Here is a 24206-nt window from a genome sequence, read left to right on the forward strand (position 1 = left end):
TTATAGGTACTTAGTATCCCATTATATCAATTCTAAAACAGTCATGACTCAAAGAACTTCCTGTCCCTTCCATAAGCATGGATCAAAGTACTTTCATTGCTTAGCAAACAGTTTTCTGTCCTAAAGCAGTCTTAAGTAGGGTGGAGCAGGGACACTCCCATAGCTAGGAGCCCCCACACTCAAGTAGAGTTCTCACCATCTGCTAGGGAATTTTTTTAAGAAGAAGATTCCCCAATGGGGGAAACCCCTAACATTCATAAGTCTGAGAAATTTTGAGGTTTACAGCCCCTAAAACTATGCACATACCCTTTAACCTATCTCAAAGAGATCAGAAATAAGGGAAAAGGATCCACCTGCTAAAAAATAATTTTAGTGGCTTTCTTTTTAGTGGCAAAGAACTGGAAATAGTGGAGTATTAAACAATTGGGGAATGAATGAACAGGTTGTTGTATATGGCTGTAATGGAATACTATAAGAAATGATGAACAGGACAAGTTCAAAAAAACCTAGAAAGATTTACATGAAGTGATGCAAAGTGAAGTAATCAGAACCTGTAAGGGGGAAAAGAGGTTATTTTTATAAGGGTTGGACTGGATTATTTAAGAGTGTGGTCGCCAGGAATTTAATTTATTCCAAAGAGATTTATTTACAATTTATTTACAAAATGTAGAAAGAGTGAAATAAGAAAATCAGAGAGAGGATAAGGTAAGATATCTAAGTCTCTCTCAAGAGGTAAGTCTCTCCTGAGGCTATTTATTTATTTATTTGTTTATTTATTTTTCAGGAAATCCAGCAATTAAGGGTCAGCTTTTCACTTGCCACATGTCAGTTCAAAGGAAGAGATTTTAGAACAGTCAATGGTCAGAAACAAAACAAACCTTTGAAGGACAGGATAAACAGAGAAAGAGAAAGAGAAAGTGAAGGAAACAGGTTGGAATGAACTGACCCATAAAATGGAAGTGGATAGCAGAATGGCTTAGAAATCAGAATATGAGAATATGTTATTTACAAGAGACACATTTGAAACATAAAGACAAGCACATTTAAAATAAAGGGCTGGATGGGACAGGTGGGTGGTTCAGTGGATTGAGAGCCAGGCCTAGAGATAGGAAGGTCCTAGGTTCAAATCTGGCCTTAGATACTTCTTAGCTGTGTGACCCAGAGCAAGTCACTTAATCCCTTTGCCTAGCTCTAAGGCAAAAGCTAAGGGTTTAAAAAAAAAAAAAGGTCTGGAGCAGAATCTATTACGTTTCAGTGGAAATAAGAAAAAAACGGTGGGGGTAGCAATCATGATCTCAGACAAAGCAAAAGCAAAAATATATCTAATTTAGGGGGCAGCTGGGTAGCTCAGTGGATTGAGAACCAGGCCTAGAGATGGGAGGTCCTAGGTTCAAATCTGGCCTCAGCCACTTCCTAGCTGTGTGACCCTGGGCAAGTCACTTGACCCCCATTGCCTAGCCCTTACCACTCTTCTGCCTTGGAGCCAATACACAGTATTAACTCCAAGATGGAAGGTAAGGGTTTAAAAAAAAAAAAAAATATATATATCTAATTTAAAGAGATACTTAAGGAAACTACATTTTGCTAAAAGGTACAGTAGACAATGGAGTAATATTAAAAAAACACTTTTACAATGTACTCTGATAAATGGTCAAAGATATATAAGCAGGTATTTTCCAGAAGAAATCAAAGTTTTTTATGATCATGCTCCAAATCAACATTGATTAGGGAAATGCAAATTTTTTTTAAAGCCTCTGAGGTACCACCTCACATCTATCAGAAATGACAAATATTGAAGGGGATGAAGAAAAGTAGGCACACTAATAAAATGTTAATGGAGTTGTGAAGTGGTCTGATCATTCTAGAGAACAAGTTGGAACTATGCCCAAACGAGTATAAAATTATACATTCCCTTTGCCCCAGTAATACCACCAGGTCTGAGCCCCAAAAGAGCAAAGAAAAAGGAAAAGGACCTAATACTTATAGTACCTCTTTTTGTGGTGGCAAAGAATGGGAAATTGAGGGAACACCCATCATTTGGGGAATGACTGAACAAGTTATGGTATATGATTGTGATGGACTACTCTTGTGCTATAAAAAATGAAGAGGTGGGTGGTTCCAAGTAAAACCTGTACAAATTGATGCAAAGTGAAATGAAAAGAGCCAGGAGATCATTGTACACAATAATAGCAATGTTGTAATGATATCAACTCTGAAAGATTTGGCTACACAATGATCCAAGACAACTGGAAATAATTCATCATGAAAAAAATGCTATCTTCCAATGAAAGAACTGCTGAACTCTGAATGCAAACTGAAGTATAATTTTCTCACATTTTAATTAATTTTTTGCGGTATGGCTAATATAGAAATATTTTTACATGATTTACATGTATATGTCATTGATACAATTTTGCTTACCTTCTCAGTGGATGGAAGAGGGGAAAGAGGGGAAGAGCATTTGGAACTCAAAATTTTTAAAATGTTTAAGATAATCATTTTTTAAAAAGGGTTAAACAAAAAACTTCACATGTGATTTTGTAATGTAAAAAAAAAGAAAAAAGGCCATTGGATTTTATGATTAGAAGTTCATTGGCTAACTTGAAGCAGTTTCAGTAGAGTTGTTTGACAGATCACAGGATATTAAGGAATAAATGGTGAGAAAGTAGAGACAGAAGAATAGATTTCTTTCAGGAAGTTTGGCAGTGAAATGAAGGAGAGAATGAAGATCAATCTAGAGGCAGGATAATTGGTAGACTAGAATCTGAGAAGGGATGGTATCAAGGTCATAAGTAGAAAGATTAGCTTTGGAAAGAAGGAAAGATACATCTTTGAAACAGGGGAGGAGAGTATATAAATCAGTGGAAGTAAATGAGGTTGCCAACAGAGACAGAACAGGTTGAAGGAGACTTGGGAATAGCATTACAGGAAATATCTATATTTGGCTAGTAGCAGTTCTCAAGAATTGGGGATTATGATCCTGGCAAATGATTCCAGGATGCCGTGTTGATAATGCTAAGCATGAGAGTCTAAGGTGAGTTAATGAGGAAGGTGAGAGACAGAAGGGAACTACTAAACAAGAGAATAATGAATGATTGAGGAAGTGATTTAGATTTTGACTGCATTAATGTGTAGGTCTAATAGGAGTAAAGGGGAAAGAATAAAAATTGATGTCAGAAAATAGGAATCATCTTTAGGTCTAGTGCCTTCTTTCTGAAATTTGCTATTAAATTGAAGGAAGAATCATACATCTAGTTCTAGCTCTGTTTCCATGAGACATCTAACCTCAGTTTTCTTATCCGTAAAATGGGAACATTAATACCATTCCCTACCTACTTCCCAAGGTTGTTCTGTGTATGTACATATACATATATAATATGTATGTACCTGTATGTATGTATATATATATACATAAATAATATACATGAAAGCACTTTGCAAAGCATTATGAAGATATAATAAGATGGTGAGGAAATGAGTCTCATAGATTTTTATACTTAATTATGTCTCTTCTGAATTTTAGGCAGAACTCAAGAGCCTAATGGACAATGCTTCTTCGTCCTTTGAATTTGCTAAGGAACTTATCAAGCACAATCTGGTAAATAAAGGGTTCCAATTTTGCATGATTTGGCTTCCATCCTATTGTAGTACATTCTATAAATGGAATGCATATATACACTCCCTAAAAGGTTGTGTGAAGGAAATTTCACAGGTAAATAGCATTCAACTACAAGCCAAGAAACAAATAAATATATATTGAATGCTTTGCTGTGAGGAAGGGAAATACAAAAGAAGTATTAATACATAGTTTACTTACCTTAGGGACCTTCCAGGCTTTTGGGGATTAAAAACATAGGAAATAATTAGATAATTTTAACAAGAGGATAGTAATAGATGCTAAATAACGAGAGAGCAATTCAGGTTGGAATAATGAAAGAAGGCTTCATCATTGAAGTATAATTTGAAAGGTAGGTAAGATTTGGAGAAGAATGAAGAGGCATTTCATGAAAGTACATTTAAGTAGGAAAGAGCAAAAAGTTGACAAAAAGATAGAGTGATAATTTAAATAATTGATAAACTACCATTTCCCTATAAACATAAGTTTTCTGAAGTTATATTAGATATCAGTTGTTCAGGAATCCCCTCTCTCCATGCCTTCACTAACTGCTAACCTAATGTATGATTTTTTTCTCTATAGGTTGTTTTCCGAGGGGGTGAAGGTGCTTTGCAAGTTTTGCCTCCCCTGGTTGATGTGATTCCTGAAGCTAGACTAAATTTAGTGATTTACTATCTTCGTCAGGGTAAGGAAATATTGGTCTTGATCTTTAGGATAAAGCCCTGGCAAAAGGCTCACTGGGTCCCAGAATCATCAGTTTTTTTTGTTGTTTTTGTATGTTGTCATAATGAGTTCCAAAAAGTTTGCACCAGTTCCCACCTATGTAAGAGGGTGCCTGTGTCCATATAATGCTGCCAACATGAAATTTTATTGAGTGTTCTGAAAAGGTAATATCTTAAGGTTGTCTTAATTGATGTTTTCTGGCTATTAGGTAGTCCATTTAAGCAGTATTTCATGTTATTAACTATTTGTACTTTCTTCTTTGAAAATTGTTGAAAAAAAATTATCCATTTCCTTTCACCATAGCTCCAACGAAGAGGGACTTACTCTTATGAATGTTTCTTTGTAGATTCCAGATATCAGACTTTTTTGTCTCTCTCCCATAATGTTTCTTTTAATTGTAGAAACATTAGGTTTTTGTAGATCAGAATCCTTTTTCTTTCTGTAATTCTGCCCATTGAATTTCCCCAGAAATTTCTTCCCTTAGATTCAAATGTGTCTTTTCTCCATAATTGGAACAGATTATTTTTTCCTCTAATTTTAAGATTTTATTATTTTTTTATTCAGTCTCTAATCCAGTTAGAATTTGTTGTAGAATTTGTTGGTGTGAGGAAGCAAAGCATACTGGATAGAGTTGACCCCAGTGTCAATTCAATCTGAGTCCAAGTCTTACCTCTGGCATATACTGTCTGTATGAACCCAGGGAGTCACTTAACCTTTCAGTGTACTAGGTGACCTTCTAAAGCAGGGGCTTTTAACCTGGGGTCTGTGGATAGTTTTTAGGGGGTCTAGAAACTTGGATTTCATTAATCTGTCACTAAAACTTAGCATTTCCTTCAGCTATGAATGACAAACTCCAGTCATGTTAGACTTCACAGATTACCAGAGAGCTCCATGACAAAAGAAAAATTGTTAAAAACCCTCTTGATCTACAAGTTGTTATCAAGTGAATTCTGCTTTCTTTGTTCTGGTGGAGTTCATACAAGTTTTCTCAGCTAGGAAACCTTTGCAAGGAACAAAAGAAATCTTATTTACCATGTAACTATTTAAAACCAAAATATGATTGATGTAGCAAGCAGTTTTTTAACGTTTGTACTTATTAAGTTCTCAATAAGAATGAAAACATTGGAAAAATGAAATTTAAATGCAGAAATATATTATTAAATATAAATGCATAATAGGGCTATATGACATTTATTCATTCAGTATTCAACAGATATTAATTGAACACCTACTCTCCTAAGTCCTGTGCATTATATCAAGTCCTGAGGAAGATACAAAATTTAGATAATATACTAATTTAGATAATTCACTCTTGTTTTACAATTCACTAAAGTTCCATGACTAGAAAATGTTGAATACTTAGAAGCAGTGAAACTTAGGGGCAGCTAGGTGGCTCAGTGGATTGAGAGTCAGGGCTAGAGACAGGAGGTCCTGGGTTCAAATTTGACCTCAGATTTACTTCTTAGCTGTATGATCTTAGGCAAATCACTTGACTTCCACAGCCTAGCCTTTACCACTCTTCTTCCTTGAAACCAATACACAGTATTTTTGAAGATGGAAGGTAAGGGTTTTTTGTTTTTTTTAAAGTAGTGAGACTTAATTACTGTGTTATCAAAAGAAGACAAATTTTAGTTATTGATTGGCTGACTACTAGGCTGACTACTGCAACAGACATTATATCATTCTTAATTTTTTAATTAATGTGTTTCTTATTTTCTTTAATTTTTAAATTCTTAATTATTTTAAATTAACAGTCATATGTTAGATGTTAGAAAATGGCATATGGCATTTGCCCTGTGGTGCTGCTTCTACTACAGGCGTATGCCATATAAATTTGCTGGAATCAATATTGTTTTATGACTAAGATATTAACCAATCCTGTAATAATATTGAGAAATCCTATCATAAAGACAATCAGCCAATGGTCCATCTAGTAACAGGTTTTCTCCTGTTATTAGAAAAGAATTTTTGAAGAATTGGTGAAGTATTTTTAGCAAGTATAGAGATCTTTTAACATGGCATTCCATTACTTAAAAACATGAAGTCACTCCCCTCTGCATAGTCAGCATAATGTCAACTCCTGGTTTGGGTATTCAATACTTACCACATTCTGACTACAATCTTTACCATATATGTTGGCTGTCCCAAAAGTCTTAGTGCAGTTTAAAGCCTAAAACTGCACTAAGACTTTTGGGACAATATTTTTTAATGTCATTCCAGCCAAAGTGGATAACTTTTCACCTACCATCCTTGCTCTGCTCTCTTATCTTATTACCTTCAATAGTGTCACCTACTCACCCTTGCCTGTAATGGAATATTCATTCATCCTTCATCACCCTGTCTTCCCCCACCCTAACTCTATCTTTTAGAGTCCTTCCCTTCCAAGGATCCAGTCAAATGGAATCTCCCTGAAGGCTTGCTTCTCCTCTATCTTATCCAGTAGCTAAAATGGCTTTTTCTCAACTTACATTTTAATAGCATTTTGGTCCTTCTTTGTCCTCCCACTTTCCCTCATATGATAGTTATTTATGTATGTCCCTTCCCTCCCCATTAAATTGTAAGCCCCTTCTTTGTAACTACAGTGCTTAGTACAAAACCTTGCCTAGGACATGAAATTAATAAATGTTTTTATTGAATTGAATCCCAGTACTTGGTAACCATCATTTAAATAAAAATACTTAATGATGTTTTTCAAAACAAAGATGCCAAGTAATCATTATATGGCAGTGATGGCAAACCTATGGCACAGGTGCCAAAGATGACACACAGCACTCTGTGGGCACACGGCACCCCCTCCACCGCTATTCGTTACTAGAAAGGTAGAGGGACTCAGGTGAAGTTGTTCCCCTCCCCCTCTCCACAGTGCCTGATGACATTTTTTCACAGCCCCCACCCAGCAGCCCAATGGGAGCATTTTCTCCATCCTCTGTGTAGGGTACATCTAGCACTCAGTGGGGGAAGAGGGGAATGGCACTTGATCTGGGGGACGGGGGAGGGGGGTTGGGGCCCAGCATGCCATCTCTAAAAGTTTTTCCAACACTGTTATATGGTGTTTCTTAGCTCATCTATAAAATAAAAGGGCTGGATAGTTTGGTCTTTAAGGCCCCTTTGAGCTTTGGAACCATGATTACTTTGAGTGATTTTACTGCAGTTTGTTAAGTGAGTTTTGAAGTAGAGCCATTAATTCAGAGTCAATATATTTAACCCTCCTTAACCTCTCTTTCAAAAATGTTTTAGAATCATAGGAACTATCTAGAATATATTCTCACTAATTTTCTTGGTATTTCAGATGATGTGCAAGAGGCTTATAACTTAATTAAGGATCTAGAACCTACAACTCCTCAGGTAATTGATAACATTTTCTTTTCTCACTATTGCTAATCCATTGAAAACCAGTGGAGCTTAATTCTATTGACCCAGTAATGTTGTTGCTAGGCATATATACCTCAAAGAGATCAAAGACAGGGAGAAAGGATCAAAATATATTAAAATAATTATAGCAACACTTTTTTGGAGCAAAGAATTGGGAACAGCAAGTGCCCATCAGTTGGTGAATGGTTGAACAAAATTATGGTATATGAATGGAGTAGAATATTATCGAAGTGTAAGAAATTACAAAAATTAGCTTCAGAGAGAAGAAGAAAAGAAGGAAAGAACATTAGCATTTAAAATTACCCAGGAGAGAGCAGAAGGACCTTCAGAAGGGCTCATGGGGAGTAGGAAGTTGAGGAGCAGGGTGTTTGGACACCACTGGGTTTTATATAGTCTTTAAAACAAGAAACAGTTTATAGAATTTTGTTTTCTTTTGTAAATATAAATGTTCATATTTATAGAGGTTTGATAGTGTTTTATAAGTTTTATGTATTATAATGAAGAAAATTTGAGAAAAATTAATTAGGTTTAGGAAGGTAGATTGAAAAATTCATGAAAAGAGATCCCAGCTTGAGAATTCCCAGAAGAGATGTGTATATTAATCTAGGAAATAATTTTCCTAAAACATAGAAATGTTGAAGGTAAATGTCCTGAGTTCTTATTGGCCTAATTTACATATTCCTACTTCTTCAAAAAAGGCTGGGGTATAAAAATTTCTATGTCTATAGCAGTGATGGACCCCAAAACTATGGATTAATAAAATTCACCAGTAAAAACTGTGGACTTCTAAATATTATGGAGTCCAAACCAGAGATATATCCCAGTTTGGTAAGCTTTGTCCTTACTCTTATTCTGAGGTATCATTAATCAAAATAATCAGTTAGTTGGGACTTTTTAGCTAGAATAATCAAAAAGGTAACCAAAATGGTGCTAGAGCAGATCCTATTAAGTACATTCTGACATAGTTAAAACAAAACTTGTTAAATGTAACCTGGATATACTTAATCTTTTCATGTTTTCTACTAAAGGTTAGTGTTATTTATTATCATTTGTACAAGTAGTGAATTCTTTAGCATTCTGAAAATCAATGATGAGTATAGGATCCTACAAGGACAAAGAAGATAAAATAATTGGAGTTGAATCTTTTTTGATCCCAGGACCTATTCTCAATGTTGCTTTTGAAAAAATATATCTGATATGAAGTTGAAAAAAAAACCATAAAACCAAATAGTTTATTCTAGCATGTAAACACACACATCTCCTGGAAACTAAATAAAAATTAAGAAGTGTATTTCGGGTAGCTATTGCTAGAACTAGGTAAAACAACATGCTTAGGTTAGGAGCAAAGAAGCATTACAAATGAATTTGAAAAATCCTAACTAAACACACATCTTTCCTATCTTTATTAAAATAACATTCTGTATTTCTAGGAGTACATTCTCAAGGGGGTAGTTAATGCAGCTCTTGGACAAGAAATGGGTTTGGTAAGTATAAATTTTCTGATATTACTGACTTTATAGATTTATAGTAGATGAGAAAGGATGATTATAAGTCTAAAAATGCAACTGATAGTGTTTTCTCAAATAAGTATGTCATTCTGTAATGTCAATCATTTCAGAGGCAGCCAGGTGGCTCAGTGGATTAAGAGCCAGGCCTGGAGACAGAAGGTCCTGGGTTGTAATAGTTAAAATGGTTGTGGCCATAAACTGTAGTGATTAAAATAGTGGAAGACTTAAATTGTTGTAGATATAAGAGTGGATGAGTAAGTTGTGACCTCAGGAAATATGTTTTCACTAGTGTTTTGTTTTAAATCAAATATAAGGTGGTCGCCAGGGAAATATTCCCAATTATTCAATATACCCAAGTCAACTGGGTTTTATAGAGATTTTAATTAATTAATACAATGAGGAATTAAAGAAGGAGAGAGAGAATAAAAGAGGAATAAATATGAAGGGCCTTAGCCAACATGGCCTAGACCTGAGTCTTAAGAGAGAGATCAGTCAGTCCTTAATCACTCACCACAAGATCTGTCCAAGCAAGGATTCTAGTGACACCAGGCCAGCTTCATCTCAGCTGACTTCACCAGCTCAATGCCTAAATCTGAATCCTCTTGTGAATGAATCTGAGCTCCTATTTAAAGGGCATTTTCTCCTATGTCACCTCCCCTAAGTCCTTACATCTACCAATCACATTAGACGTTTTTCAAAGGACAGACCATTCTTAGTTCATACCTGAGTAGACTAGAATCTCTGAGTAAGTTTTCACCTCTTTGCTCCTTGTAAGTTCACAAGTTGCTTGACCTTTATAGGTACTTAGCACCCTTTTTGTATTAGTCCTAAAATAGGCATAGCTTAAGTATGGGTTTAAGTACTTTTCATTGTTCAGAAAAGAGTTTACAACTTTATCTTCCCCTAGGACAGACTTAAGTAGGTGAGTTCTCACATTCCTGATCTAAGTAGAGTTCACTCTCCAAATGGGGAGTGATCTTAATCCAATCTTATGAAGTAGGGTCTGGGAATTTTTAAGGTTCACAAGGTTCAAGTCTGCCTCAGGCACTTCTTAGCTGTGTGGCCCTTGGCAAGTTACTTAAACCCAACTGTGTAGCCCTTACTGCTCTTCAGCCTTGAAATTAATACTTAGTATTGATTCTAAGATGGAAGGTAAGGGTTTTAAAAAAAAGACCATTAATTTCTGTGCATCTTCTATCAAATATTGTGGGATAGTTAGCAATTGCTGCTTTCCCTTAACACTGAGAATAATCATTTTCCATTGACCATGATGCATTCCTAATCATTGTTCCTATCAAGCAAGTTCAGTCACAGCATAATTTTATAGTTCTCCCCCCTCCAAGTTTGTATTTATTCATGTAGCATATGAGAGTTTTAAAAAATTGTGCAAACATCCTAGCAATACTATGATATATGTTAGATGATGATGGTAACATAAACACCTTGTAAAAACTCGTTATTTTTCTAATTCTTATAGGTATCAGCTTTTATATATAGCAACATTTTTATTTATATAGCAGTTATTATTTTCAAAGCCACCTCATTCACAATCATTTAGAATAATGATATTGACATTGATGCTGGTAATGTAGAAATATAAACATATACTTAACCTTTTTTTGTTGAGAGTAAATATCCTTTTTCAAAGACAGGTTACCCTATGATTCCTACTTCAGAAGTGAGATACATTTTTCTTTTTTAAAAAAATAAATGTTAGTATGGAATTAAAAATAAAAATAAAATTAAAATGTTTTATTGATGTCAATAATGCTTTCAGTTCCTTGTGTGGATTAGACATTGAGTACTTATTGATTGATTTTGCCTTTTATTCCTATGCAAGTTTCTTCATTTCCAGTTTGCCAATTTCTCTTTAGCAATAGGATCAATTTTTGCAGGGTCTAAATGAAACAATATGTGAAAATATTTTGAAACATCAAAGTAGCAGCTAGTAATAAGATGAAATTTTCTTATTAAATATATTGATCTAATCTGCATAATTTACTCATGAATGGATTTCTTTGTCTTTCAGAGAGATCATCTGAAAATTGCCCAGCAGTTCTTCCAGTTGGTGGGTGGATCAGCTAGTGAATGTGGTATGTCTAAAATATATACTTTTTTTTTAAACCTACACCTATTTTAGAATGGATCCTAGGTATCATTTCCAAGGCAAAAGAGCCTTAACAGCTAAGCAATTAAGTTTAAGTGACTTGCCCAGGGTCACATAGCTACTAAGTGTCTAAGCCAGATTTGAACCTACAACATGTATATTCTCTTTAATAGTATGGATTAAAGTAGCCAAGGCTAGTAATTTTTGGAAGCCATTTATAAGCATCCTTCATCAGCTAAGAGCTCTAAACAAAGGAAAGCTGATGGAACAATCCCTTACCCAGAAAAACTTCAAAAAGATATTTTTCTCCTCTACACTGTCTCCTTGTTCTAGTTGTAATTATTTTGTCCATACAAAAGCTTTAAAAGTTGAGTCTGAGAAGTATCTGTTTTGTTTTTTGTGACCTCCTTTATCCCTTATTTTGCTGTTAATTTTACCTTTAGCCATAGTAGTCAATATACTTTCTCCCCCTGGGAGCCAGATTTCAATCACTACAAGAATATAGAAGTAGTATGAGAGGAAAAAATCTAAAATGAAGGGAAATTTAGTAATAATAGAAAGGGTGTTCCAGAGGGTGTAATGGAAGGTAGAGGACAGAGGAGGAAAGAGATGCTGTATAGAGATTATCTGATATGAATGAAGATGAGGAAATGAAGAATGAGGCAGGAAAATGGATGAGACTTTGAATATGAAAGACACAAAATCATTAGAGAAGAGGAGGTTGGAATTTACTAGACACAAGAAAAGTACCAGGTTACTGGAATAAGTAAGTAAGTCCTCTAGGACTTTGTGATGCCAGAAATTAGTATCAGTCCATTATACTCTCTCAGTCATCAGGAAATAAGGAATTAAACCAGGAAGGATATTAGGTCCAGTATCTGGATTCATAAACATATGGTGGGACTTCTGGTCAAGATGGTGGCTTAGAAGCAGCAAAAGTTCAGATCTCTGAAAACTCTTCCTTACCACAAACTGAATGCTCCTAGGGGACTGAAATTCAAACCCAACAACAGGACAGAGCTGGGGAACCCTCCTTCTGGACTCAAATCAAAAGGTACGCCCCCAAAAACCAGAATCCTAGAACACTAGGGTCTAAGGGGAAGGCATAAGGAAGGTCCCAGGACCCCTTCCCCCCCAACCCAGAGCACTGAGCCAGCAGCAGCAGCGGGAACCTCGGGGCCTGCAAAGGTGCTGGTTTGAAGGGTGTACCTTGAAAGCAACCTGGGACAGTCTTGGGGCATCCAATACAGATGGCAGGGAAGCAGCCTGAGAGAGACGGGGGGGGGGGGGGGGGGGGGGAGGTTGTAGCCGCCTGGCTGATCCTTCCATCTGAGTCTCACCAGAGGTTTTTGCCTCGGGGCCCATCCAGACCAACCCAGCTGAACCCAGGAGCCCTCAGAGCACAAGGAGGCCAGGACCCCTCCTCCCTTAGAGTGCAGGGCCCTCTGAAAGGACAGGAACCTCAGGGCCGGCAAAGGCACTGAGGTACCTTGCGGACAGTGCTATGCCAGGCTCGGAGCATGGAAGTAAGGCAATGGAGAACCAACTGGAGGGAACTGAGAGCAGTAACACCCGAAATGCCTTCAGGCAGGGGAGGGCAGACCCTGGGCTTCCCCGGGAAGACAGTGCAGCTGAGGAGAACGAACAATTTGCCTGGGGCTAAAGCCTCGGACCATCAAGCAGATACACCAAGAGCCAACCCTCCTCACTCAGATTTCTTACTGGAAAGGGGAAGAAAAACCATAGAGATGGAAAACAGTACAGAAATGCAAAACCTCCAAACACCAAGAAAAGCAAAAAGAAGGGGGTGACTTTGGACACATTTTATGGAGCAAAAATACAAAATACAGAGGAGATAGAAGAGGAAACACAAACAAATGCTCCAAAACCTTCCAAAGGAAATGGAAATTCTCCACAAACTCTTGAAGAATTTAAATCAGAAAAATGGGAAACAATGCAAAAGGAACTCAACAATCTGAGAGACCAAAATATGCAAATGCAGAAACGGCTCGAAGCCTCAAAAAACAGGTCAGACCAAACTGAAAAGGAAAACCAGTCTTTAAAGGTCAGAATCAGGCAACTGGAAGACAATGATCTTGCAAAAGAGCAAGAATTAATAAAGCAAAGTCAAAAGACTAAAGAATTAGAAGATAACATAAAATATCTTACTGACAAGGTGACAGACCTGGAAAACAGAGGGAGGTGAGACAATCTGAGAATCATTGGTCTACCAGAGAAGCCATAAACATATGGTGAATAGCTTCTCTTGCCCCCTCCCCAGGGCCTGACTGAACTCATATTCTTTTCCTTCTCCCAATTGTTGGAGGACGATGCTCATCTATAATATACCTTCTACATAGTGCTTGCACCTGGTTCCTAGACTAGACTAGGCAATGCTGTTATGGTGGGAAAAGGCTTTTGATAATTATAGAGGCTGGAGGAATTGTATTCTCAAATGGTTCATTGAAACACATGGAACAAGTGGTACTTCTACACATGACAGTGGGCTCTGGGTTGAGGGGAGGGTTAGAGTTAAAGCTCTACCAGTTTAGTTCTAGTGATGGAGAATTGTGATGTAGGTGTTGAGACAGAAGCCTTAGATGTCAGTGATGGCTCCTACTAATACATTCATGGGTTACAGAAGGATAATGCATTAGTGTTTTTTCACTCAGTTGTGATAGAACTGGGCAAAGTGAGTTCTACCTCCACATATATGAGTCTGCTGCATCCTATACGAATCCCATCCACCATGGAACTTGAGGGTGCCTGAGAGATGAAGGACTGTTTTCTAAGACGGTTTGGTGATTGAGGCAGAGTTGGTATTTTCCTCCATCTGTGGTAGTAGATTCTGAGAGTGGAAACCTCCAACTGCAGTCCCTAAAAGGAGCTTGCATTCTCCTCAGTCCAATGTTTGAACTCATTGAAAGCATTTTGTGTGATTATTCTCTCAAAATCATCTCACTTAATTTAGTTTCCATTTTCCGGCTAACTATTTTTATTCTGTCTCCTAATCTGAAAACTATTCTCCTAAGTAAGGAAACAGAAGGAACACAGAAATTCCACATTATTTTGATCTTTTGTTATCATAAATTCCTTCCACTTTAAGCAATGGACCTCTTACTTTCTATTTTCCTCTGTCCTCAACATAGATTTTTAAAAGGCCTTTTGCCCAAAGCATTCATCCCAATCCTCTGTTCATTATTGCCTGTGTTCCTGATATTTTCTTGTATCTGATTTTTTTTTACCTCTATCCTCTATTCTTCATTTACTTATTGGTTAAGTGTATTTTCTAGTTCCATATGTACCTATATTGATCTTTCTAGACAGCTCTCTCTTTTCTTTTTCATTCAAACCTTTGGACTGATTTCAAGAGGTAGTGGAGGATAGAAGGACCTGGCATGTTATAATCTACAGGGTCACAAAGAATCTTACACAACTGAATGACTGAACAATATTTTTGATAGAGTTCACTTGTAAAATCCATCTGATCCTGATGCTTTAGTTTCTTAGGAAACATACTTATGACCTATTCTGTTTCGTTAACTTCTTATTTTTGTTGAGGATAGCATCATTCTTCCCTTTACCCTGGACAGTCAGTGAAGAGTAGTGATGAAAACACCACAGTTCCCTTAGGAGCTAAAGCAGTGATGGCAAGCCTTTTAGAGATGGCATGCCAGCCCCTGCCCCCTTAGACAGTGCCACACACCTCCCACCTTGCCCCCTGTCTCCCCTTAACCCAGACAGGGGAGGGAGGAAGTGCTCCCATTGGGCTTCTGGACAGGGGGGCAGGTGATGAGAGATGCCTATGGAGAGAGGGAGAGGAGTGGCCCCAGTGCTTCAGTGCCCTCTAGCTATGGACCACACTATGAGCTCTGCTCCCCTACAACCCCACCATGGGAATGACCTTCACCACAGACTCAACAGGCTAATGTCTGCACTGCATCCTTAAGCAGCCCATGAGCCCCAACCCCAGCATCTTACCCCAGACAGGGGAGGGAGGAAGCACTCCCATTGGCTGCTGGGCAGAGGGGCAGGAGAAGTGAGGAATGTCCTCAGGTGCATGGAGATGGGGAGGGGAACAGTTCTGCCCCAAGTCTCTCTGGCTTTCTAGTAATAAACTCTGGTGGGGAACTGCAGGAGTGCCCATAGAGAGAGCTCTGTGTGCCCTTTTTGGCACATATGCCATAGGTTCATCATCACTGATCTAATGCAAATAACCTAACTTAGAACTTTTAACTTGTTATCTATTGTTTTAGTAGGCTTGATCATCAGGTAGCAGATTCTTACCAACCCCGTAACAAAGAAGAGCTCTATTGTTATTTGTGAGAATATCTTCTGAAGAAATTCTAAAACCTCCACCTATTTTGCCTCTTTTTTTACCTTTTTTTTTAACCCTTACCTTTTGTCTTAGAGTCCATACCAAATATCAGCTTTTAGGCAGAAGAACAGTAAGGGCTAGGCAGTGGGTTTTACGTGATTTGCCCAGGGTCACACAGTTAGGAAGTGCCTGAGGCCAGATTTGAACTCAAAAATTCCCAACTCCAGGCCTGGCTCTCTATCACTTAACTACCTGCCTGCCTCTTATCTTTTAAAAAGTTATGTTTTTTCAATGAACAAGTATTTATTGTCTCTCCCTCCTTCCTCCCCTATTAGAAAAGAAAAAGGAAACAAAATCATGGTAACAAATATGAATTGTCAAGCAAAACAGACTCCCGTCATAAGCTCATCCAAAAATATATTTATAATTTGGCATCTTGAGCCCTTCACCTCTGTCAGGAAGAAGCAACATGCATAAGCCCTTGGAGTCCTGCTTGATCATAGCATTGATCAGGTTCTTAAATCCTTCAAGGTTTCCTTTGTAATGCTATTATTACTGTTATTATGTTGATCATTCTTCTGATTCTGCTTATTGCACTTGGCATTATTTGATTTTCTTCCTCTTTTCACCAGTGAGATTAAATGAGATATTAGACACCTAATACATGCTTTTTCCCTTCCCTTTCCTTTTCCCTCTCATTGCTTATCCAAACCAGTTGCTTCTTAAGCTTTTCCTTGCTCCCTAATTCTTGTGTTCCAGTAACTGGATTTAAGTAACATTCTGTGAACTGGCCTCTGACTCAAAGGGCTAGCTCTGAAGGAGACACAAACATGAATAAGACAAAGTACTTGCCCACAAAGAATTTATAGTTTGTTTGGGGAAACAAGAAATATATACAAATATGGTACTAGAAAGAATATTCTGTGTGCATAAGAAAGATACAAAACAAATACTGAGTTCAAAAGCTGTATTTCTAATTAGAGTAATCAGGGGAAAAGTTAGCATTTGAGATCAGCCATCTTAAAATATTTCCCAATATATATAGTTCCTAGACTAAATTTCTTCAAGTATTGCTGTTTTATGTTATTTTCTTAGTCAAAAGCCTTGAAAGATTCACTTTTCTCTCCATTTTGCCTGGCATTCCAGGCCTTCCTTAAACTAACCAAATTCTAGATATCTGACTTATTTTCCCAGTACTCTTTTCCATAAATTCTCTGTTCTAGGTAGCCTGGTAATTTTGCTGTCCTTTTACTATGTTTGTTCATTCCCTTGACTCAGCATATATTTGTTGAATGAATTCCTGCTGCTATAACTTTTACTCAAGAGTTCCCTTCACCTGGAATGTTTTTTTCTCTCTTCTCTACTTACATCATATTTATCTTCTCAAGCCCCATCTCCTCCGAGAACTTTCTCTGACATCTCTACTACTTCTTGCTTCTCTTCTAACCTTCTGCTGCATAGACTAACATTTAATTATGTAAGTCCTGATTGGTTTGCTTTTGTTTCAGCTGTGTTAATCTTGTCTCATCAATTAGATTGTATTCTCCTTGGGAGAGTAGGAATAATAGGGACTGTGCTTTATACTTCTATATCCCTTATGATGCCTAACTGTGCTGAACTCAGATTTTACCACTTAATTGATTATAGGTTCTAAGAAGAAAAATTAATGGATTAGAGGTCAGCAACCTATTTTTATTTTACAGTAAAATATAAGCTCTTTGAGGACAAGGATTATTTTTCATTTTTTTAGTGTAATCCTGGCGCTTAGTGAAGTGCCTTGATCAGAGTACATACTTAATAAATTCTTATTGAATTGGATTGAATCAAAGTAGTCCTGTAAGAGAGAGAAAACTTAGTCAAAACTGACTATATGTTGCTTCTATTCCTCTTTCTTAATGCACATTGTCATCAAAGACACTAGTTATAGTAGCACAGGGTCACATCAGGGCATAGTCAACTTCCACCAATAACTTATGGGTCTCAGATACCCGAGGAAAAGAAGAAAGGGCATGTATAGCGAGGTTGAAGATGAGAGAATCCTATGAAGAGAATTGAATGGGAACAGAAAGGAGTATACCTTTTTCTCAAAGGTACATGGCACCTTTATAAAAATTGACCTAATATATTAGGGCACAAAAACATCAAAACTGAATACAGATTTGTTAAATGTGGAAAAGCAGGAATAGAAAATACATCCTTTTAAGACTACAATGTAATAAAATTGTATATAATTAGGAAACAAAAAGTAAAAACTAATTGGAAACTAAATAATTTACTCTAAAGAATGAGAACAAACTATTGAAACAATAAATAATTTCATTAAAGAAAATGATAATAATGAGACAACATACCAAAACCTATGGGATTCCACAAAAGTAGTAATTAGAGGAAATATCTCTCTCTCTATATATATATATATAATTAGAGGAAGTATATCTCTAAATGCTTGTATTAGTAAAATAGAGAAAGAAAAGATCAATAAATTGGGAATACAATTTAAAAACTAGAAAAAGAACAAATTAAAAATCTCCAACTAAATACCATATTAGAAATCCTAAAAATTAAAGATGAGATCTATAAAATTGAATTAAAATAACCACTGAATTAATTAATAAATCTGTGAATTGGTTTTATGAAAAAAATTAATAAGATTGATAAATTATTAGTTAATCTGTTATTTTAAAAAAGAGAAGAAAACCAAATCATTAGCATTAAAGATGAAAAGAGTGAATATACTGCCAGTGAAGATGAAGTTAAAGCAATTATTGGAAATTATAATAATTTTTCTATTTGTTCTTTTATATAAACTTTAACACTACAAAGAAGCTTGATATTGGGTCCTTTAGCAGTGTATCCTCCTCTGCTTTATTGTTTTCTCTAAAGCTCTCTGTATGCCGGGCATGTATTGTATTCCCACATACCTGCCTGAGGCTAAGCCTGTGTATACATATAATCCAAATTTGGTGTCTGGTGGGGCAACAATTAAAGAGAGTATAAATATTCTTACTTTAGCATTCATAATACTCTGGAGGTAATCTTGCATTTCTGAGAGGTTGTGTGATTGGGGGAAAAAAAAACCTCTACTGGATAGGACCAAGCAGTTTTGAAGAGTATGGTCTTGGCAATAGATTGTGTCTGCTGCTATGTTATGTGAGAACCAGCCTCATTAAGTCAGAGGCAATCATCACTCATTGATAAATTGTTTAGCCTCAGCAACTTTCAAGTACTAAATTATAGAGAATCTAGAATCCAAAGGAAATTAACTCATTGATCAAATCACAGTTCCTTGAAGTTGAAGTAAAAATTGGTCAAATTAGATGTTCGTGGGAACATGGAGAAACAGGCCTAATCTCATATTGCTAGAGCAGCTGTGAATTTGTTTTTAGAAAACAATATGGAAATATACATTAAGAGCTGTAAAACTGTTCATGTTCTTTAATCTAGGAATCTCATTACTAGAATGAGACCATAAGGACATTATTGAGAGAATAAAAAGCTTTATGTATGAAAATATTCCTGAGAGCTTTGTTTATAATGACAAAATAATTGGAAATAACACAAATGCAATATGGGGAAATGGCTAAATAGATTGTGATATTTGAATGTAATGGATTATATTATGTTATTAGAAATGACAAATATTAGACATATAAAGAAAATATTGAAAATATGTGAAGAGATAAAAAAGAAGAAAATAAAGAAAAATAATTTATGATTTAAAAGAGCCACAAAATCAAGAGAAAAAACTATCAAAGTAAAATCCAAAGGGAACTCAAAAGCAGAGAATATTTATATTAGCATATATATATAATTCACAATTTTTAAACAAATTGTAAGGAGTATGAAGTTTTTTATTTTACACAATTTTTTGCATTAATTTATTTAAAAATTTTGTTAACGGTTACTAAATCTATAATAGGCATTTTAAAATACTTTTAAAAAGATGAGAGTCATAAATTTGAACATGCTAGGTTGATTAAAGATTATGATAATGTCTTAATGAGCTAATTTATATTTAAATTTTATTATCACTTAAACTTTATGCCAAGTAGAGTGCTTGCCTTCTAAATTTATATACTGCTATCTTCTACTACAGATACAATACCAGGGAGGCAATGCATGGCTTCCTGCTTCTTCCTTCTTCGACAATTTGATGATGTCTTGATTTACCTCAATTCTGTCAAGGTCAGTATAGCCCTTTCAGCATAGACATGTAGAGAAAATGGCTGTAGCTAATGCTTGGGGGATGATAATGTGGTCTTGAAGGTGATTCTTTTCATTTAAGTAATTGAAAGGGAAGAGGAGGTAAAAAAGCAAACAACTGGTTTTATATACTGTCTTTATGAAGAGACCTAGGCTTTTCATTGATTTCAGCTATATCTTTAAGGATCTCAGGAACATAACTAAGCACGAATTTCTGATTCTATGATTCTGTAAGTAAATAGAATCTATACATTTTACAAATCAAAATGAGTCCCTAAAACCATTTTGTGAAATGAATCATTTTTCCTTTAGGAACACTATTATATTGCCTATATATATGCAAGGTAAATTCATAGGAGCAAGTACGAGTAACTTGAGGATGAGGAAAGTTTTCATGTAGAAAGTGTCTCTTAAGCAGCATTTCAAAGAAACCAAAGGACAAAAGTGAGGTGGGAATTGTAAGGATGATTTGGGTGATGGTGTTATTTGATCTAGAGGAAGCTGCTGCTAGTGAACAATGAACGAGGAAAGGTAGGAGTCTCGGTGGAGTGACTCCTATTGTGCTCTCTCACCGTCTTTCCTAGGCTGTGCTACAGAGGGTATAACTTGGGAAAATGTGGTTCTCCTGTAGAAAGCTGGTGTTGGTGAGTTGAAGGGAGGTCTCCCCTATTGGATGATAGAGGGGGTACCCCCAAAATACCGAGCACTAATCACCCAGAAAGACAAGCCTCCCCCTACTCCACTGACTCAGCAGGGGAGGGGTCTTGACCAGCACTTACCAATGACTGATCAATAACCCCAGAGAGTTGCTTCCTTCAAGCTCATTAAATGAATCTGTTTCTTACGATCTGACTGAGGTATTAATAGTTTAATAACTCAGAATATCAGGAAGTGAGGGGGCCGGTTAGAGGTTCTCAGTCCTTAATCCCCACGAGGTCCTTCGTTCTGATTGCTTCAGAGCAAGGTCAGAATTTCTCCACACCTCCCAACTATCTCTCAAGCTAAATTAAATACTAAAGGGTTAAGATAATAGTAAGGCAGATACAATAAAGTTGAGAGGAGGTCCAGCTCTCAGGCCATGCTTCAGAGGCCCCCATAGGCTGGACGAGACCCAAATCTCTCTGTAGATGGTACTAGAGATATCAGGATACTGCAATATTCTTCTTAAGAAGTCCCAGGGCTATTTCTCTTGAATGTCCTTCTGCTGGCTCTTGACTGATCTCCTCACCTTGAGACCCAATCTCAAAAGCCCCAACTTCCTCTGGGAATTCTCCCAGGTCCTCATTCTTCTCCCATGATCCTCTGCTACCAACGGTCTTCATCCATCAATCATGTCCTCTTCCAACATACCATCCTTACCTTTGCATGCTGCCCTTAAAGAATGCATTCCAGACATTGGGGAGAGCCTCTTCAAAAGGCAGAAATGATGATAGTAACAATCACATACAAACTTCTGTTTGGCATTCAAAGTCCTTCACAACAAAACTCCAGTCAATTTTTTCAGTCTTATACATTAATTCATGCAGCATGCAATAAATTTCATCCAGCCAAGTGGCTTCTTTTTTTTTTTCATGATTACACACGATTTTTTATTTGATATTTTCAAAACATTTGTTTTTCTGATTATAGGTATTTTGTCAGAATAAATTTCTCCATAGCTCTTTAAATACAATCAATACAGATGTTAATTGAACCATAAAAAACATTCTGGGAGAATGTTTAGTAGTTAATATAGCTGAGGCTGATATTTTAAACTTAAATTTCATATTAAAAGCCATTGGGATTAAAAGGTAACTGAAAAAAACTTTAGAGTATGTATTTAGAATTGCTCACAAGTTACCTTTACAGCTCAGCTTACTCTATAAAAATCATTGTATTGTAAACAGAAAGAATAGTAATTAATTCAAAAAAGTACTCTTTTTGCATATTGTTGAAATACATAAGGTCAAAACTTTAATTTTCATGGCAAACAGTTTTTCCTGAGGTTACTATGATATCATTTACCCATACCATTTCATCTCCTACCTCCCCTTGCCTTTGCAAAGCCTGTTTCCTATGTCTAGAACTCCTCTTCATTTCTTCCTCTTTGCAACCTTAATTTACTTCCAAATTCATCTCATCACTACTTTAGATATACTTGTGTACATGTCATCTCTTCCTTCTGGAGAGCAGGAAATGTTTCATTTTTATCTTTATATACTCAGGGTGTTGCATTAGTGCCCAATACATGAATACTTCATTAATGCTTATTGATCATTAGTTAAAATAATGTGCTACTACTGTAAAAACAGTTCTAAAGTCAGAATTCCAAAATGTTTTAAACAGTGGTATAAGAGTAATGATATATTGCTTCTTGGCCTTTTGGCTAAGATCAAGTGTAAGAGCAATGGTATAAGCCTCTGATGATGACTGCTTTTGAAGAAGAGAGCACACATTTGTATTATGATTTTACATATATTCACATATGCATATATATTTTACTTTATATTTTTAAATTAGCCACATAACTTTAGAGTACACCTGGCATAAGATGCGAAACTATACTACAAAGTAATAATTTTCCAAACTACTTGGTTAAAAAATACAAAAGTTGGGGGTAGCTGGTGGGCTCAGTGTATTGAGAGCCAGGTCTAGAGACAGGAGGTTCTAGGTTCAAATCTGGTCTCAGATACTTCCCAACTGTGTGATCCTGGTCAAGTCACTTGACCCCCATTGCCTAGCCCTTACCACTCTTCTGCCTTGGAGTCAATACACACACACTATATATATATATATATATATATATATATGAAAGTTAGTCATTGGAATAGATTAGAATACAGAGAATACAGAAGCAAAAAAACATAGTTACATAGTGTTTCATAAACCCAAATAACCCAATTATTGGGGTAATACTTCCCAGGAGTTTTTGTTTAATCATGAATCATCTCTCATGAGCTTAATTATGAGCAGATTGGCAGAGATTAGATTTAGTCCAACATTTTACTCCATGGATTAAATATAAAAAATTGAATCATAAATAAATTAGAGGAGCAAGGAATAAAATACCTTTAGGAATATGGAAAGTTAGCATATTAATGCCCTGTGTACTTGGGTTGTTTTTCAGAGTTATTTCTACAATGATGACACTTTTAACTTTAATTATGCACAAGCCAAAGCTGCCACAGGAAACACCAGTGAAGGTGAAGAGGTAGGTATCCACTTTTAAAAAGCATTGTTTTAATGGCAAAGCATAATTCCAGATGACATGATGAAACACCGGATAGAGATGTGATAGATGCAGGGGGTAGATGGAGGCATTTTTTGTTTTGGACATGGCTAATAAGGGGATTTGGTTTGCTTAACTATACACACTTATAATGGGTTTGTTTTTCTTGCTTTCTTAGTGAGGAGAGACGGAAAGGAAGAAAATTCAAAGCTGAAAATAAAATTAAATTAAATTTAAAAAAGAAAGAAAATATGTTTAAGAAAAAAAGCACTGTGTTTTGAATATTCATAGAATTCTGTCAGGGATTCTCTCTCCAGGGAATATGTAAAACTTGTCAAGGGGAATATGAGAAATATTTGGTAAAAAACTATATCATCCTATTGAAATTAATCACTTTATTTCTTATGTGCATATCCGTGGTAAACTCTAGAATTTCTTTCCTTTTATCTTGAATAAGAAATGTAGGAAGGTTTTCTGAAAGTCAGCAGGTCCAAGAACCAAAGAAGGTTGGGAATCTCTTCTTTAAACCCATTTAATCCATCACATCTTATCTGTCACTTTCCCTTAGTAGCAATTGGATTCTGTGATGGAAAACAGTATAGCAGCTCAAACCAAAACAGGCTGGTGGGACATATCTGTCTCTGTTGAAAATGTATTCTGTTCTTCATTCTGCTTTTTTCCCCTCAGGTGTTCCTTTTGATCCAGAGTGAGAAGATGAAAAATGACTACATTTACCTCAGTTGGTTAGCACGATGCTGTGAGTCATTTCCTCTTTTAAATGTAACACAGGAACCTTCTTGCTCAGTGTGAGATTGAACTCCTTAAAACAAACAACTGACAAGTGGTATTTCGAACTGTAGTTGACTTGAACAGGTGGGCATGCCGACCAGTACTCTTGGCAAAAGCACTGACTGATCTCATACACATTCACTTTAGGTAGTGGGGAGAGCAATAGCTTAGGAGTCTGTGCTGCTCCCCAATTCCTCTGTAATCTTGAGCAATGCACTGAGACTATTTAGATATAAAATGGGGCTGGGTAGGGGTTTTGAGCCTTCTAGCCCTCAAAATCCACTAGCCCAATAGCATCAAAACTTCTTAAGGAAAGTAATTGCTTCTTATTTCGCTTTGTAGCACTGGTGCATAGCATTGAA

At 36.3% G+C, this 24206-nt stretch overlaps 1 protein-coding gene across 3 annotated transcripts in view; it reads left to right on the forward strand.

Moving 5' to 3' along the window:
• IFT56 (intraflagellar transport 56) overlaps positions 1–24206 on the forward strand; it is a 68894-nt gene that overhangs the window by 34199 nt on the left and 10489 nt on the right. For all 3 annotated transcript variants that reach the window (XM_016426183.2, XM_007504398.3, XM_001374684.5), the window contains exons 8-15: positions 3524–3598; positions 4199–4301; positions 7629–7684; positions 9142–9195; positions 11249–11312; positions 19741–19829; positions 22954–23037; positions 23743–23812. In XM_016426183.2, coding sequence (XP_016281669.1) covers positions 3524–3598; positions 4199–4301; positions 7629–7684; positions 9142–9195; positions 11249–11312; positions 19741–19829; positions 22954–23037; positions 23743–23812 — 595 coding nt within the window. The remainder of the gene's footprint in view (positions 1–3523; positions 3599–4198; positions 4302–7628; positions 7685–9141; positions 9196–11248; positions 11313–19740; positions 19830–22953; positions 23038–23742; positions 23813–24206) is intronic.

This window comes from Monodelphis domestica, chromosome 5, assembly GCF_027887165.1.
Source record: "Monodelphis domestica isolate mMonDom1 chromosome 5, mMonDom1.pri, whole genome shotgun sequence".
NCBI lineage: Eukaryota > Metazoa > Chordata > Mammalia > Didelphimorphia > Didelphidae > Monodelphis > Monodelphis domestica.